The following is an 18,064-nucleotide window of genomic DNA, read 5'->3' as shown; positions in this document are numbered from 1 at the left end:
ATCTAAAATTCTCACTTGTATGACTGTTAAAGCTTTCTTTTAGTTTACCTGCTGTTGGGCTCCAGGTTTTTATCAGTGAAGTTCTGCTCCTCATTGCCCCCCAGGAAAATCAAGCTTCCATTACGACTCAATTGATATTGAGAAATGAGGCCATTGGGCTTTTCTGGAGGGCTCCAAAATAATTCCACTGTTGTAGAATTGATGACAATGTGTCGAGGTGTCACCCAAACTCCTGGCAAAGAAAACACTATGAATTTTTATTGTCAGGATAAGATAAGAATATTAGCAAAAGTCATACCATCCCTCACATACTATGACATTTTTATCTGTTGATAAATATATATATATCATGGTGAGCAACAAAAGTACATTTTATTTGCTCTGGAGATAAGATATATAACTGGATACTAATATTTTTTTAATGCTTTAATTATTATTATTATTATGAATTACCTCTAGTATCTGACAACTAGGGGTAGAAAGTTTCTCTATGTTGGCTGTTAATCGGAGTGTCAGGAAGGCCTAAGAGACTATCCAGGGAATCTCAACTTGGATGCCTATTTACTTGGAATCATAATCCAGTGTTGGTGTTTGCCTGAATTATGAAATTCAATGAACAAGCATACTTTGCATTTCTGACACTGCACTCTGATTCTTTTTTCTGGCTACTTCTTTCAGTCTCATTTACTGGCTTCTCTTTCCTTCTTGTACTCCAAAATGATGTAGTGCCTTGGAGAACTAGACTCTCTACACTTCCCTCTCCTCATCTTACCTAACACTCTCTTTGTAGATGATCATTTAGTCTCAATTTTAAACACTGTCTATATGTTGAGCACTGCCTGATGCCCAACTCTGTGCTAAATCTCTCTCCTGAGTGTCACACCCTTGAATCTACTCTCTAACACTGTCTACCTCCAGTTGGATGACTAATTACACGTCAAAAACCTAAAACATCTAAAAATGGAACTCGCGGTTTTCTGGTCTACCATCTATTTGTCTTCCACTCTTATCCAACTATTCATTTTCTTGGGGAAAACACAAAAAATTATCCTTGAGGCTTTTAGTTTTTCACTCCTAAATGGAATCTATCATCGAGTCCTGCAGATTCTACTCTGAATGTGCATGCTAAGCTAAGTTGCTTCAGTCGTGTCCGACTCTGTTACGACCCCATAGACGGCAGCCCACCAGACTCCACCGTCCCTGGGATTCTCCAAACAAGAACACTGGAGTGGGTTGCCATTTCCTTCTCCAATGCATGAAAGTGAAAAGTGAAAGTGAAGTCACTGAGTCGCGTCCAACTCTCAGCGACTCTATGGACTGCAGCCTACCAGGCTCCTCCATCCATGGGATTTTCCAGGCAAGAGTACTGGAGTGGGGTGCCATTGCCTTCTCCACTGAATGTGCATAGACCTTATATTTTTACCTCTCTTGATCCAAACTACATTTCTCCCTCTCATGAACTCCTGTGATAAAGTAGTGTCCATGTTTTACATCTTGTCCATCTTTATTTCATTGTAACCTTTATAAAAGTATATAAAGTGTGTATTTAAGCTAAAGTAATCTTCATAAAATATACAACCCTTCTGAAATTGTTCATATAGTGTAATTCCAATTCCGCATGATAACCTGTATGGTCCTACATTTTTCTAGCTCTGGCCTACCTGGCACCATTCTCTCTATCATTCACGAAGCTCTAGCCACACCAGACTCATTTCTAGCCTAAGAATGCTTCAGCTTCTTTCACACCACTGAGTTTTTGCACTTCCAGTCCCTACGACTAGAACATCTTTGTTCATGACACAATGACAATTATGCATTTTATTCTCCAAATTCAGTGACCTGTGTAAATATCATCTTATTGGGGGGGCTTATTTGACCACTATTGCATAACCATAACTTTAACACAATCTAAAGTGATACCCACCTTGTTCCTCTTGATCATATATACACTCTTTTCTATTACCTCTCAACATGCATAACATCATAATCCTTTTTTATATCATAATTATTTTCAGGTATTTATGACTATTTCTCTATCCTGCTTTTAATAAGGTTAGCCCCATGAGGGCAGGGATCTTCTCTGTATTAGTAGTCCATGTACCTTTATGGATAGCACAATGCCTAATAAGTATTAAATGAATAAAATTATTGAAAATATATATCCTGCAAATTATTACACTTATGGAATGCAAATATGACTAAGATATGGCTCATTTTTACAAGGAATTGATACCTTTCTGTATAAAAGATAAAATGTATATACAAACAACTGTAATTCAAGGTCAAACATTTAAGTACTCTTTATAAGTATAAAAACATATTGATGGAGAACCTAGAAATGAGAAAGATCAGTCTCCCATTTCATGTTGTCATCTGTTCATGTTATGAATAGACACTGTAACTCTCTTCTTCAGCTTTTAAAAACTAATTTCAATATTGAGTTCAGTTCAGTTCAGTCCAGTCGCTCAGTCATGTCTGACTCTTTGCGACCCCATGAATCACAACATGCCAGGCCTCCCTGTCCATCACCAACTCCCGGAGTTTACCCAAACTTATGTCCATTAAGTCGGTGATGCCATCCAGCCATCTCATCCTCTGTCGTCTCCTTCTTCTCCTGCCCCCAATCCCTCCCAGCATCAGGGTCTTTTCCAATGAGTCAACTCTTTGCATGAGGTGGCCAAAGTATTGGAGTTTCAGCTTCAGCATCAGTCCTTCCAATGAACACCCAAGACTGATTTCCTTTAGGATGGACTGGTTGGATCTCCTTACAGTCCAAGAGACCTTGGAAGTCAAGAGTCTTCTCCAACACCACAGTTTAAAAGCATCAATTCTTCGGTGTTCAGCTTTCTTCACAGTCCAAATTTCACATCCATACATGACTATTGGAAAAACCATAGCCTTGACTAGATGGACCTTTGTTGGCAAAGCAATGTCTCTGCTTCTGAATGTGCTATCTAGCTACGTCATAACTTTCCTTCCAAGGAGTAAGTGTCTTTTAATTTCATGGCTGCAGTCACCATCTGCAGTGATTTTGGAGCCCAAAAAAATAAAGTCTGACACTGTTTCCACTGTTTCCCCATCTATTTCTCACGAAGTAATGGGACCAGATGCCATGATCTTCATTTTCTGAATGTTGAGCTTTAAGCCAACTTTTTCACTCTCCTCTTTCACTTTCTTCAAGAGGCATTTTAGTTCCTCTTCAATTTCTGCCATAAGGGTGGAGTCATCTGCATATCTGAGGTTATTGATATTTCTCCCAGCAATCTTTATTCCAGCTTGTGCTTCTTCCAGCCCAGTGTTTCTCATGATGTACTCTGCAAAGAAGTTAAATAAGCAGGGTGACAATATACAGCCTTGATGGACTCCTTTTCCTATTTGGAATCAGTCTGTTGTTTCATGTCCAGTTCTAACTGTTGCTTCCTGACCTGCATACAGGTTTCTCAAGAGGCAGGTCAAGTGGTCTGGTATTCCCATCTCTTTCAAAACTTTCCACAGTTTACTGTGATCCACACAGTCAAAGGCTTTGGCATAGTCAATAAAGCAGAAATAGATGTTTTTCTGGAATTCTCTTGCTTTTTTGATGATCCAGCGAATGTTGGCAATTTGATCTCTGGTTCCTCTGCCTTTTCTCAATCTAGCTTGAACATATGGAAGTTCATGGTTCACGTACTGTTGAAGCTTGGCTTGGAGAATTTTGAGCATTACTTTACTAGCGTGTGAGATGAGTGCAATTGTGTGGTAGTTTGAGCCTTCTTTGGCATTGCCTCTCTTTGGGATTGAGTTGAAAACTGACCTTTTTCAGTCCTGTGGCCGCTGCTGAGTTTTCAAATTTGCTGGCATATTGAGTGCAGCACTTTCACAGCATCATCTTTCAGGATTTGAAAGAGCTCCACTGGAATTCCATCACCTCCACTAGCTTTGTTCATAGTGATGCTTTCTAAGGTCCACTTGACTTCACATTCCAGGATGTCTGGCTCTAGGTGAGTGATCACACCATCATGATTATCTGGGTCGTGAAGATCAGACAGTTCTTCTGTGTATTCTTGCCACCTCTTCTTAATATTTTCTGCTTCTGTTAGGTCCAGACCATTTCTGTCCTTTATTGTGTCCATCTTTGCATGAAATGTTCCCTTGGTATCTCTAATTTTCTTGAAAAGATCTCTAGTCTTTCTCATTCTGTTGTTTTCCTCTATTTCTTTGCATTGATTTCTGAGGAAGGCTTTCTTATCTCTCCTTGCTATTATTTGGAACTCTGCATTTAGATGCTTATATCTTTCCTTTTCTCCTTTGCCTTTCACTTCTTTTCTTTTCACATATATTTGTAAGGCCTCCCCAGACAGCCATTTTGCTTTTTTGCATTTCTCTAACCCGAGACATATGTGTCATGATGGAGAGGTCTGACAGAATGTGGTCCACTGGAGAAGGGAATGGCAAACACTTCAGTATTCTTGCCTTGAGAACCCAATGAACAGTATGAAAAGGCAAAATGATAGGATACTGAAAGAGGAACTCCCCAGGTCAGTAGGTGCCCAATATGCTACTGGAGATCAGTGGAGAAATAACTCCAGAAAGAATGAAGGGATGGAGCCAAAGCAAAAACAATATCCAGTTGTGGATGTGACTGGTGATAGAAGCAAGGTCCGATGATGTAAAGAGCAATATTGCATAGGAACCTGGAATGTCAGGTCCATGAATCAAGGCAAATTGGAAGTGGTCAAACAGGAGATGGCAAGAGTGAACGTCGACATTCTAGGAATCAACGAACTAAAATGGACTGGAATGGGTGAATTTAACTCAGATGACCATTATATCTATTACTGTGGGCAGGAATCCCTTAGAAGAAATGGAGTAGCCATCATGGTCAAAAAAAGAGTCCAAAATGCAGTACTTGGATGCAATCTCAGAAATGACAGAATGATCTCTGTTCATTTCCAAGGCAAACCATTCAATATCACGGTAATCCAAGCCTATGCCCCAACCAGTAATGCTGAAGAAGCTGAAGTTGAACGGTTCTATGAAGACCTACATGACCTTTTATAACTAACATCCAAAAAAGTTGTCTTTTTCCTTATAGGGGACTGGAACACAAAAGAAGGAAGTCAAGAAACACCTGGAGTAACAGGCAAATTTGGCCTTGGAGTACAGAATGAAGCAGGGCAAAAGCTAATAGAGTTTTGCAAAGAACACACTGGTCATAGCAAACACCCTTTTCCTACAACACAAGAGAAGACTCTACACATGGACATCACCAGATGGTCAACACCAAAATGAGATTGATTATATTCTTTGCAGCCAAAGATGGAAAAGCTCTATACAGTCAGCCAAAATAAGACCAGGAGCTGACTGTGCCTCAGATCATGAACTTCTTACTGCCAAATTCATACTTAAATTGAAGAAAGTAGGGAAAACCACTAGACCATTCAGGTATGACCTAAATCAAATCTGTTATGATTATACAGTGGAAGTGAGAAATAGATTTAAGGGATTAGATCTGATAGACAGAGTGCCTGATGAACTATGGACAGAGGTTCGTAACATTATACAGGAGACAGGGATCAAGAGCATTTCAATATTAGGTTCCCAATAACCAATAGTTTTTGATTGATTGTATCTCCTGTGTAAGTTACTCAGTAAAGGGTAAGATTTCAACACTTTCATAAGAAAAAAATCTCAGGGCTTTCAAATGCAATTTACTTGCAACATTCTGGAAGAATCAAGATAGATTTAAACATGGCTCAAACTTACTGATTTTCTAAGAACAACCTACTTCTGAGAAGAAAGTAGTTTATTTTGTTCTGAAAGCTCACTTTATGTTAGATACTTGGACAAATACACAAATCAGAACATACTTGTATGTCTGGGTCGCTCTGCCAACAGCTGCTAAATGACTCAACCAACTAATTAGAGTTTTGATTTAAACATGATGTTAATTTGCTGATTTAAGAGATAAAGTATAAAGCTTTGGTTCATAATATGCTCCCTGCAGTCCTGTTTTTCTCATCTTGAAGGATGTTTTAAAAAATCACCACTGTACTAGAAAAGGCTATTGCTTAGTTTCTGTTTTGCATCAGTCAGTGTAGCCTGTTGGTAGAGAGGAGTCAATGAAATAAAATGAAGCCACATTTTGAAGTTGCTTATGTTTTACATGAAACTTGAGTTTTATATTTACATAAGTGGGAGAAAGCTCTGTCCATTTGCTAATAACCCTGTGTCCATTGGTTTGATCTCTAAGATGAAATTGGAGTGTGTGAAAAACTAATAAGTGCTCCATTTTTACTTTTGAACTGTGGTGTTAGAGAACACTTTGAGAGTCCCTTGGACTGCAAGGAGGTCCAGCCAGTCCATCCTAAAGGAAATCAGTCCTGCATATTCAGTGGAAGGACTGATGTTGAAGCTGAAACTCCAATACTTTGGCCACCTGATGTGAAGAGATGACTCTTTGGAAAAGACCCCGATGCTGGGCAAGATTGAAGGTAGGAGAAGAAGGGGATGACAGAGGATGAGATGGTGGGATGGCATCACTGGCCCAGTGGACATGAGTTTGAGCAAGCTCCGGGAGTTGGTGATGGACAAGGAGGCCTGGCATGAGGCAGTCCATGGGGTCACAAAGAGTTGGACATGACTGAGTGACTGAATGGAACTGAACTGAACTGAATGATGTGGAGACACTTTTATCTTGGCAACTGCAAGAAATCATTGATAGAATAAGACTTGCCTTTGGTGAGAGGTCTTAGTAAGGTCTCAGGTGAAGAATCTACCTCCCTCACAGAGCCTGGGTCTCAGTGACATCAGAAAAGCAGTCTACAATATGGGAGGGCAGAATTGAGGCAATTTAAGAGAAGGAGATGGATGGTCGTGCAGGAAATCATCTAGAAGTGGAGTGGGGAGCCGGCAAACTAGCTGAGAGGTTTAAGGGGGAAAGGTCAGAAGGAAACCTTGGTTGCTCTCTTGATATAATAGCTGCTAAAAAAGGAACATGTCTACTGGATTTGTTTTAACTTTGTCTTGAGTGAAATGCAATATTACCCACTTCTTAAATCCATATGAATCATTCCAAGTCAAAAATACCAACATTTTTTGTGGATTGGCTTTCCCTTGGAAGTTAATAAAAAGAACCAGTTCTTTATTGGCTAATGTCAGAAATGTATTGACTTCTGGACTGTTCAATATTTGTTCATTTGTTGATTTAACATTCTATTCAAATGTGTCATTTTGTGTGTGTGTTGAGCACTGTGGATGTGTGGGTAAAAACAAATAGTCTTTATTCTTCAAGGAAGGATATCATGAGTAAATGTGTTACCCGCTCAGTCATATCCAACTCTTTGTGACACCATGGACTGTAGCCTGCCAGGCTCCTCTGTCCCTGGGATTCTCCAGGCAAGAATACTGGAGTGGGTAGACATTCCCTTCTCTAGGGGAACTATCTGACCCAGGGATCGAAACCTGGTCTCCTGCATTACAGGCAGAGTATTTACCATCTGAGACACCAGGCAGCAATTCTTAAAAGAGAGCAATAATCCAGTTCAAGCTCTTCCCACTACTTGACTAAGGGTACACCGTTTCCCAGGAGGCCAAAATTATAGCGAATCAGGACCAGCTTACCAATGGGGTCATAATATGTTTTAGCTTCTTTTTTACATAGATTGAAAATGACAGACATAAGGAACTTCAGGGTGGCTGTGAACAAATGCTTCCTTTAAATCTCTCCATATCCACTTAGACACTCAAATGTTAGACCGTCAAATTATGTCTGATCACTCAACTAGGCCTTTTAAAATTAGTTATACTTGGATTATTAATTTAAGAGGATATAATATGTTTATTTCCACTTTAGCAAAACAACACAACTTAATGTTACTGCTGCTTTGTTCCCTTACAACCTCCAAGTTAAGCACTCAGACTACATTTATTTCTCATACAAGTTATTCACAATTGGCACTTATACAGCCGGAAAATGGATTCTAAATCCATGTTCCTTCTGCAGAGGAAAGCCCATTTAGTTTACTGTTTCTTTGCACAGTTATTTGTGTTAAAGGAAAGGTGAATAAAGTTAAAAAGCAAATCAAGTAAAACATTTCTCATCTCATACTCCCCAGCACTGTTGAAAGCTATAATTTTTAAGTCATGAAATCTGAGCTCTTTCAAGAAAATGTTTTTTGTTTCGGACAAAGTGAGAGTAGAGATCCATATTGCCTAAGAATTTAAATATATGTATTGGATGAGCAAAGTGGAGAGACCCTGTTCTTCTATCAGGCTTGAGTTCCAGCCAAAACTGATTGATAGATCCTTTAGAAATTATCCATTATCATCAAAGTATCCATTTGATAGTTTCCCTTTCCAAAAAATCCACTGCTGGTTTCTTCCTTTCAAAGGAACACTAAGCTTTTTGACATGAAACATTCTTTATATAGAAAACATCATTAGTGAATTCCTGGTGAGGAGCCATATGCCCCATATGTGGAATTTTCCATTTTATTCCCCATTTACTGGTAGGAAGTTCAGGTCTAATATTCTGAGGTACAACAACCCCTTCATTACAAGAGTAATGGACAAGTAGTTCAGGACTCTTTGATGAGCATTAATATTACATTTCTGTTCAGAAGCTTATTTATGCCTCTTGTTTCCCCACATGGAAAGCAGCAGATAATAAAGATTAACAAAATAATTAGTTGATCACTAGCCCAAGTTTCTGAGCATATTTTTCTTCTAAAAGTAAATGATACTATCTGTCCCAGTTCTTAACCCACAGATCATTGTTATCAGGTAGATATGCATGTTTCCAAAATCTTTCCTATGCATTTATCTACAGAAATGAATATAATTTTCTATGTGTGGCTTTAGACATAAAGATGCCATATATTAACACAGTTCTATAACTCTACATTATATGTACAGATCACCTTGTTTCTTTAAATTGATGGAATTCCATAATGTGAATATATCTGAATAAATTTAGCAATTCCCCGACTCAAAGACATTTAGATTGCTTCCAATAGACAACCTGGTACATGCCTCCTTGTGCAGCTGTGAAAGTGTTATTTTCTGGTATTAGATAATGAAATTGAAGCTGCTCTGTCACGGGGAATCAACATTTTACATTTAACAGACATTGCCAATTTGATTTCTAAGGTGATGGTCCCACTTCCCAATCCCTCAAGCTGTGTTTGATAGTATATTTCCTCTATCTGTTCACTTGTCAATTCCTTGATCCTTGTGGTCCCTCAGAAGGCATCCACCCTCTAAGATCTTTCTTGAAGTCCCTGATGGGTTGTAATCTCTCCCTTCCAAGATTAACCTGAGCATTCTGTTCATTAATTCTCATAAACATCACCTCTAAGATTCTCTCTCTTTATGTCAATTTGGTTACTTACCCTATCACTTCTACTTGATTGCAAGTTCTTGTGGGCAGTGAATAATTTTTATCAGCTTCAACATGGAGTGTGGTGCTTGTTATATTTTAGCTGCACTGGGAATATTTAACCTTTGATTTTTGGAGGAATTTCATATCCAAGTACATAGTATCTTTTTTCTTTCAAGGAAAACCATATCTAATGAACTGAAAGCAAACTGCCTTGGGAGACTTATAGTTTAACTAAACTTGAAAAACAGGAAGCTAGAATATTATTTTGGATCCATATACTTTATTTCTTCTTCCTTGTTTGTCATGATAGAGTTTATAGAGTTCATGTCAAAATACCATATGAAAACTTCTTTTTCCCAACCATGGGTACTTTTTAATTACCTTGAGGGGCTGCCTGCAGAGTCTGACCTAGAAAAGGCTCACTTGAAGTGCATCCAGCAGATGTACAAGCTCTAAGTGTGAAGCTGTAGTTGGTGTATGGCTGGAGACCTAGAAAGAGCAAACAAGAAATCAAGTACCTCTTGAGAGGATTATTTATTATCAGGTAAACACTAGCAGTCACATGCAGAGTTGCAGATATGATATCCAAAATTTTTAAGAGCAGAAAACCCTCCAAGGGGGAAAGGAACTTCATAAGCAGCTCCATATTAAAAGACATTTCATTTTTCAACTGCAAAACAACAAATTCTAAGCCTTCAAAGAGATCTGAAAATTCTTGTCATCCATCCATCCATCCATCCATCTTTCCATTAATTCCCCTGTACCAGGTATCACTGAAGAGACTCCCCTGCCTCGAGGATTGAGGTGCTCCATCTCCCAAAGAGCCTATTCCATCTCTAGAGAGCTCTAGAGTTCTCTTTGTTTGGTGTAAAAGTCCTTCTTTATATTGTGGTGAATTCTTTCTAATACTTCCACCCACTAGGGACACAGAGAACAAATCTAATTTCTTTTCCACATGACAGTTCTTCAAATATTTGTAGACAGTTATCAAATACCCCTGAGTTTTCTCTTCTCCAGGCTAACCATCCCAGTTTCTGCAACTGCTTCTTATATGAACAGGGGCAGGGAGAAAAAAAATAAAAAGGTTAGAGTCAACATTTTTAGCCTCAAGCCATATTCAGCTCATATTAACTTTTCTTTTAACTTTGCATTTCTTTACCATATATGCTCCTACTGTACCATCTCACAATTCTGTAGTTTTTTGCAAGGTATGTTGTCTTGTGTTTACACATAGATTAGACATATTATGAAGAGGGAACCGTGTTTACTATTTCTTTTATAATAAGATGTATAATGTAGCACAGTAATTGCTCAATAAAGTCTCAGGAAAAGAAGGAACAGCAATCCACCAACAACAGATATACTGATATCTGTTGGCAATCCACAGGTAACAGTTACATATTGTTCCATGTCCATTCCAAACTCCCTAAGTCCTTTCCCTTCACCGTGCCCTCCATAACCATAAGCTCATTTCCTAAGTCTGTTCCTCTTTTGTGAATTCATTTGTATCACTTAGATTCCATATATAAGGAATGCCATTTTGATATTTCTCCTTCTCTGTCTGTACACATTGCTATATTTAAAATGGATCAACAATACTGCATAGCACAGAGACCTCTGCTCAATGTTATGTGGCAGCCTGGATGGGAGGGGGAGTTTGGGGGAGAAAGGATATATGCATATGGATGGCTGAATCCCTTCTCTGTCTACCTGAAACTGTCACAACATTGTTAATCAGCTATAACCCAATACAAAATACAGTTATATATTGTTACATTACACCACTGCATGGCCAGTGACTTTTCAGAAGTTACTTAGCTTCATTCTGCTTTGATCTACTGATCTGTAAAATAAGGAATCATTGCATCTAGTCTCTAAGGCTGTTGAGAAGTACTTAGAGTAGTACTTTATTTTAGTAGAAGCAACTTTAAGACTCAGCAGCATTCAACAAGAATACATCAAGGCTAACATTTGTTTCCTTGACTCTTGGGAAAAGTAAAACAAAGCCAAAGCTTTAAAAATATTTTCTGATTAAAAAACAGGACAATATCTATGTCAAATAATTGGGCTAAGTTACAACATGGATCCAATAAATTTCTATACTTATTTTTTCATGAATTTGGAACTGTTTTCACATATCCTATTCTTTTGGTGAGCGGACTCTCCTTCTAGACATTTATGTGTCTCTCTGTCACTTTATGTATATCTATTCAAATGCTATATTTTAAAAGAATTTGGTCAGTTTATCTACACACAACAACCAGTACTTTTTACCTTCTCAAATTACTTTATTCTTTCATGGCCTTCCGCACTATCTGATGTTTATTTATTTATCGCTTGTCTCCACCTCTGTGACATAAGCCTAAAAAGGACTTGGTTTTGCCCACAACTGTATCCTTTGAATAGTGACAGGCACAAAGTAGGTGCTCATTAAGTGAAGGAAAAAATTAATTAACTAGTTCACTTAGAATTGGAGCAGTCGTCTGGCTTCTCTGCTAAAGCCATAATGTTCTATAGCTGGAGCTGCTTCGGGATTTAGCTTCAAAACACTTAGTGTTTCCTTATCAATTTAATGATAAGATGTGGATACTTATTTGATTATAATCTTCTACTTGGCTGCTATGGAGGATTTATATACTTCTGATATTTACCTGATTTACAGATGAGGAATATGGTGAAAGATCTAGGCCATTTCCAAGCCTTGTGGGTTTGATAAAAGCTTATAGGAAAATGCTCAAGATGATAAAATATAGAGCTCAAGAGAAATATTTAAGAATGAAGGTCAGGGATGGCAGTGACTGATTTAGTCTGACAAAGTTGCCTTCTTTACTCCCATTACTGAAAAATGGGGTCTTGACCCTTGTAACACCACTGTATCTGAATATCTTACTTTCTCACTTAGAAGGTAAGCCCTTTGAGGGTAAGGATGGTATCTTTGAATGTTTTTAAAATCATTTCTCCCCATGTATTCAACATGTTTCAAAAATTGTTTAAGGAAGACCAGGGTATAAAAGCACCCAATAAGGATGGCACGGTTGTAATGCTATGATATGTACATGTACCATCACAAGTGTGATGTGACCAAACAGGCCCTTCCTCTTCATTCCATAGGGACTCTTGCCCACAGCATCAATTTCATTGAGTAGGAGATCCTTCTCTACTTGCATAATACTATTAAAATAAAAACAAAATTAATATAATTTATGAACAATAAATATTTTCTAGATTTTTTTTTTTCTGAATGTCAGGCTTAAGTATGGCTAGCAAACATGAAGCAATACTTGATTTTTCTCTGGAATAGTCTAACCAAAAAAAAAGCCTTTGCTCTCTTCCACATTTTGTATTCTGGTTGGTCTGGTTTCAGACTTTTGAAGGACAATTTAGGATGGGTCTTAGGAAAACAAGAGAAAACATCATCCTAGAGGTGTACTAAAATTGATTAAAATGAGGACTGTCGCTAAAAGAAAATCTAAATATATAAAAACGGAAATTGTCTTTTCCTTACAAAACTTTTCTAAAGGGGGTTGAGTGTCATCCATTTCACCCTAGAAGACAGATGTATGGAGGTGGCACAACAGCAGAGCAATCAGCCTTTAAAGAAGTTTCGATAGACTGAGGAAGGTGTGCCAAAGGAGTCTGTCACAAGGTGTTTAAATTGAGAGGGCTGGGGTGGTTTAGTAGAGGATCGGGTCAGACCTAGTGAAGGAATATACATCTCTTGGAGACACTGGAATACTTGAATTAAGGGTGATGGGCAGGGTGTAGAACTGAGTGTTAAGCAGAGGGCATTGGTCAAAAAGTCGAAAGATTATCAAACTAAGTGAGGTAAGTCAGAGACAGAAAGACACATATTATATGATACCACTTGTATGGAAAACCTAAAAAAAATGATGCTAGTGAACTTATTTACAAAACAGAAATAGAATCATAGACATAGATAAGAAACTTATGGTTACCAAAGGTGAAAAGGGTTGGGGAGGGATAAATGAGGAGTTTGAGATGAATAGACACACTCTACTATACAGAACATATTACATTATATTATACTATACTATATTATATAATATACTATAATATTATACTATGCTACTCTACAGAAAATATTTTTCTGTGTGTGTGTGTGTGTATATATATATACATATCTTTGCCAACAAAGGTCCATCTAGTCAAAGCTATGGTTTTTCTGGTAGTCATGTATGGATGTAAGAGTTGGACTATAAAGAAAGCTGAGTGCTGAAGAATTGATGTTTTTGAACTGTGGTGTTGGAGAAGACTCTTGAGAGTCCCTTGGACTGTAAGGAGATCAAACCAGTCCATCCTAAAGAAAATCAGTCCTGAATATTCATTGGAAGGACTGATGCTGAAGCTAAAACTCCAATACTTTGGCCACTTGATGCAAAGAACTGACTCACTGGAATAGACTCTGATGCTGGGAAAGATTGAAGGCAGGAGGAGAAGGAGACGACAGAGGATGAGATGGTTGATGGCATCATTGACTCCATGAACATGAGTTTGAGCAAGTTCTGGGAGTTGGTGATGGACAGGGAAGCCTGGTGTGCTTCTGTCCATGGGGTCCCAAAGAGTCGGACATGACTGAGAGAATGAACTGAACTGACACGGAAAATGGTAACAAACAAGGTACTACTATATAGCACAGGGAACTATATTCAATATCTTGTAATAGCCTATAATGGAAAAGAATCTGAAATACATATATATATATATATATATATATACACACACACACACACACATATATAACTGAATCACTTTGCTGTATACCTGAAACACTGTAAATCGACTATACTTCAAAAAGAAAAAAACTTATAAAAATAAGTCAGAAGAGTTCAAAGACATCTCCAAATCAAAAGGAGTGGAAGTAGAGAACTGGAGAAAAGCAGCAAAGTTTGAAGAAGAAGAAAGATTAGAGTGGCAGGCATGAGGCTGGAAGTGAAGGGGGCAGGGATGATGGCTTATTCGTGGGCAGTTTGTCTCCCAAAGATGCTTCTGCCCTGCAGTGCAGGGCTTCTGACCAGGTGAAAGGACCAGGTGGATCAAGCATAGACTCAGACTCATTTCAATTGACATTCACTAGCTTGTGTCATGGTGGCTCAGAGGTTAAAGCGTCTGCCTGCAATGCAGGAGACCTAAGTTCGACCCCTAGGTCGGGAAGATCCCTGGAGAAGGAAATGGCAACCCACCCTGGTACTCTTGCCTGGAGAATCCCATGGACGGAGGAGCCTGGTGGGCTGCAGTCCATGGGGTTGCACAGAGTCGGACACGACGGAGCGACTCCACTCACTCAGCTGTGTCACGTGATTCTACACCTGTTATATTTAACTTCCAGAGTGTAGTCATACATTTTTTATAACAAAACTCGAATTTTCTTTGGAGAAACCAGTCTTTGGCCACTATCAGGCCTTGTGCTTGGTTGAGAGCTGACTTCGCCCAGGCCAGGACAGATATCAACACTCAATTCTGAGAAATGGCAGCAGCATTCTGTGACCTCATTCAGGCCGCTGAAAGCTAGGCTTAGAAACAGAACTTTCATTCATTTTAAATGGTTCTTTTTCCACCACATGAAGCTTGAGAATGGAGGAGAGTTCAGATGAAAAGCAACTGTGTCCTGGAAATGTCATTTGGAGGAAAGAAATACAGGAAAACAATAGAATGGGAGAGACTAGAGATCTCTTCAAGAAAATTAGAGATACCAAGGGAACATTTCATGCAAAGATGGACACAATAAAGGACAGAAATGGTATGCACCTAGCAGAAGCAGAAGATATTAAGAAGAGGTGACAAGAATACACAGAAGTTTCCCCATCTATTTATGGGAAAACAGTGGAAACAGTGGCAGATTTTATTTTGGGGAGGCTAAAAAATCACTGCAGATGGTGACTGTAGCCATGAAATTAAAAAGATGCTCTCTCTTTGGAAGAAGTTATGACCAAACTAGACAGCATAGAGACATTACTTTGCCAACAAAGGTCCATCTAGTCAAAGCTATGGTTTCTCCAGTAGTCACATATGAATGTGAGAGTTGGACTATAAAGAAAGCTGAGCACCAAAGAATTGATGCTTTTGAACTGTGGTGTCAGAGAAGACTCTTGAGAGTCCCTTGGACTGCAAGGAGATTCAACCAGTCCATCCTAAAGGAAATCAGGCCTGAATATTCACTGGAAGGACTGATGCTGAAGCTGAAACTCCGATACTTTGGCCACCTGATACAAAGAACTGACTCATTAGAAAAGACCCTGATGCTGGGAAGGATTGAAGGCAGGAGGAGACGGGGATGACAGAGGATGAGATGGTTGGATGGCATCACTGACTCAATGGACATGAGTTTGTGTAAACTCCAGGAATTGGTGATGGACAGGGAAGCCTGGCATGCTGCAGTCCATGGGGCCACAAAGAGTCAGACATGACTGAGCGACTGAACTGAACTGAACTGAACTGATGTCATTTGGTAGCCTTGAGTGAGCCATACCTAAAGTCTACACATGATTTTTGTTGTTTGTCTCATGAGCCTTTAAGTGCCCATTTGTGAACCCTGGGTGAACTGTTTTTGGTAACCTTCAAGAAACAGAGTTATAAGTGATACTACTCTTATAATTGCTAATAATGTTACATGTGTACACACAGGGTCAGAGTCTTCTATGTTACACACAGCGAGCATAAGCAGCTATTATTATGTGTATGAGTTGATCTGCCTTTATACGAGCTATAAAGAGGTACCAACAGCAGCAGCAAAGAGGTACCAGATTATGGGAGAGAGAATTAGCAAGAACACGAAAAAGTCTGGTAAAAGGGTGAGGAGGTTTCGCCTTTAACATCACCAGAACAAGAAATACTGTTCCTGCCTCAAAGGTAGGAAAACAGGCTCAGAGTATCAAATAGGGACACAGTGAACAAATGGTTGGGTTGGAGTAGGGACAAACCAATGATTTTAACACCAAGTCCTGTGCTGTCTCCATCAGATAAGAGTTATATCAAACACACTGAAAATTTTCAATGACTGAGTTCCCTCTAAAGATTAAATAGTATCTGAATGATATAAAAGGGGTAGAAACCACTGTAGTTATTCTTAAAGTGAAATACAATGGAAGGATTTCATTCAAAACACAAATTAACACAAAAGTTAAAAAACAAAATTGGGTATGTTTTATTTCATTTTTTTTCTCTTTTCACTGAACTCTAAACATTAATTAAATGTATCTTTTGAGAAAAGCAGTTATTCTCTAAGGAAGTTGCTTATTTGATTGCATAAAGAACATACCAATTAAAGTTTCAGTTCCCTACAGTTAAGTCGTTCAGTTGCATCCAACTCTTTGGGACCCCATGGACTGCAGCATGCCAGGCTTCCCTGTCCACCATCGACTCCTGGAGCTTGCACAAACTCATGTCCATCAAGTCAGTGATGCCATTCAACCATCTCATCCTCTGTTGTCCCCTTCTCCTTCTGCCTTCAATCTTTCCCAGCATCAGAGTCTTTTTCTTCTTTTATTTTACTTTATTTTACTTTACAATACTGTATTGGTTTCGCCTTACATCAACATGAGTCTGCCACGGGTGTACACGTGTTCCCAATCCTGAACCCCCCTCCCACCTCCCTCCCCATACCATCTCTCTGGGTCATCCCAGTGCACCAGCCCCAAGCATCCTGTATCCTGCATCAAACCTAGACTGGTGATTCGTTTCAGTGAGTCAGTACTTCACATCAGGTGGCCAAAGTATTGGAGCTTCACCATCAGTATCAGTCCTTGCAATTAATATTCAGGCCTGATTTCCTTTAGGAATGACTGGTTTGATCTCCTTGCAGTCCAAGGGACTCTCAAGAGTCATCTCCAACACTTGAAAAGCATCAATTCTTTGGCACTCAGCTTTCTTTATAGTCCAACTCTCACACCCATACTGGAAAATGCATAGTTTTAACAATACAGATCTTCTTTGGCAAAGTAAAGTCTATGCTTTTTGATACTGCTGTCTAAGTTTGTCATAGCTTTTCTTCCAAGGAACAAGAGTCTTTTAATTTCATGGCCACAGTCACCATCTGCAGTGATTTTGGAGCCTAAGAAAATAAAGTCTGCCACTGTTTCCATTGTTTCCCCATCTATTTGCCATAAAGTGATGGGACCAAATGCCATGATCTTTGTTTTTTGAATGATGAGTTTTAAGCCAGCTTTTTCACTCTCCTCTCTCTTTCATCAAGAGGCTCTTTAGTTCCACTTCAATTCCTGCCATAAGGGTGGTGTCATCTGCATATCTCAGGTTATTGATATTTCTCCCGGCAATCTTGATTCCAGCTGTATCATCCAGTCCGCCATTTTGCATGATGTACTCTGCATATAAGTTAAATAAGCAAGGTTACAATATACAGCCTTGATGTACTCCTTGCTCAATTTGGAGCCATCATTTTATGTCCATTTCTAACTGCTGCTTGTTGACCTGCATACGGGTGTCACAGGAGGCAGGTAAGGTGGCCTGGTATTCCCATCTCTTTAAGAAATTTCCACAGTTTGTTGTGATCTACACAGTCAAAGGCTTTAGTGCAGTCAATAAAGCAGATGTTTTTCTGGAATTCTCTTGCTTTTTCTCTGCTCCAACAGATGTTGGCAATTAGCTCTCTGGTTCCTCTGCCTTTTCTCAATCCAGCTTGAACATCTGGAAGTTCTCGGTTCAGGTACTGTTGAAGCCTAGCTTGGA

General features: G+C 39.0%; 1 protein-coding gene across 1 annotated transcript in view; it reads right to left on the bottom strand.

The window, feature by feature from the left end:
• Positions 1-18,064, bottom strand: part of USH2A (usherin) — a 922,740-nt gene that overhangs the window by 179,545 nt on the left and 725,131 nt on the right. Inside the window, exons 55-56 of the mRNA XM_040262869.1 lie at positions 9,743-9,850; positions 49-232 (exon numbers count right to left, since the gene is read on the bottom strand). Of these exons, the coding sequence (XP_040118803.1) occupies positions 49-232; positions 9,743-9,850 (292 nt within the window). The remainder of the gene's footprint in view (positions 1-48; positions 233-9,742; positions 9,851-18,064) is intronic.

Source organism: Oryx dammah, unplaced genomic scaffold, assembly GCF_014754425.2.
Source record: "Oryx dammah isolate SB20612 unplaced genomic scaffold, SCBI_Odam_1.1 HiC_scaffold_21, whole genome shotgun sequence".
NCBI classification, from domain to species: domain Eukaryota; kingdom Metazoa; phylum Chordata; class Mammalia; order Artiodactyla; family Bovidae; genus Oryx; species Oryx dammah.
The sequence above is the reverse complement of the archived record's forward strand: the minus strand, read 5'-3'. Positions and strand labels throughout refer to the sequence as shown.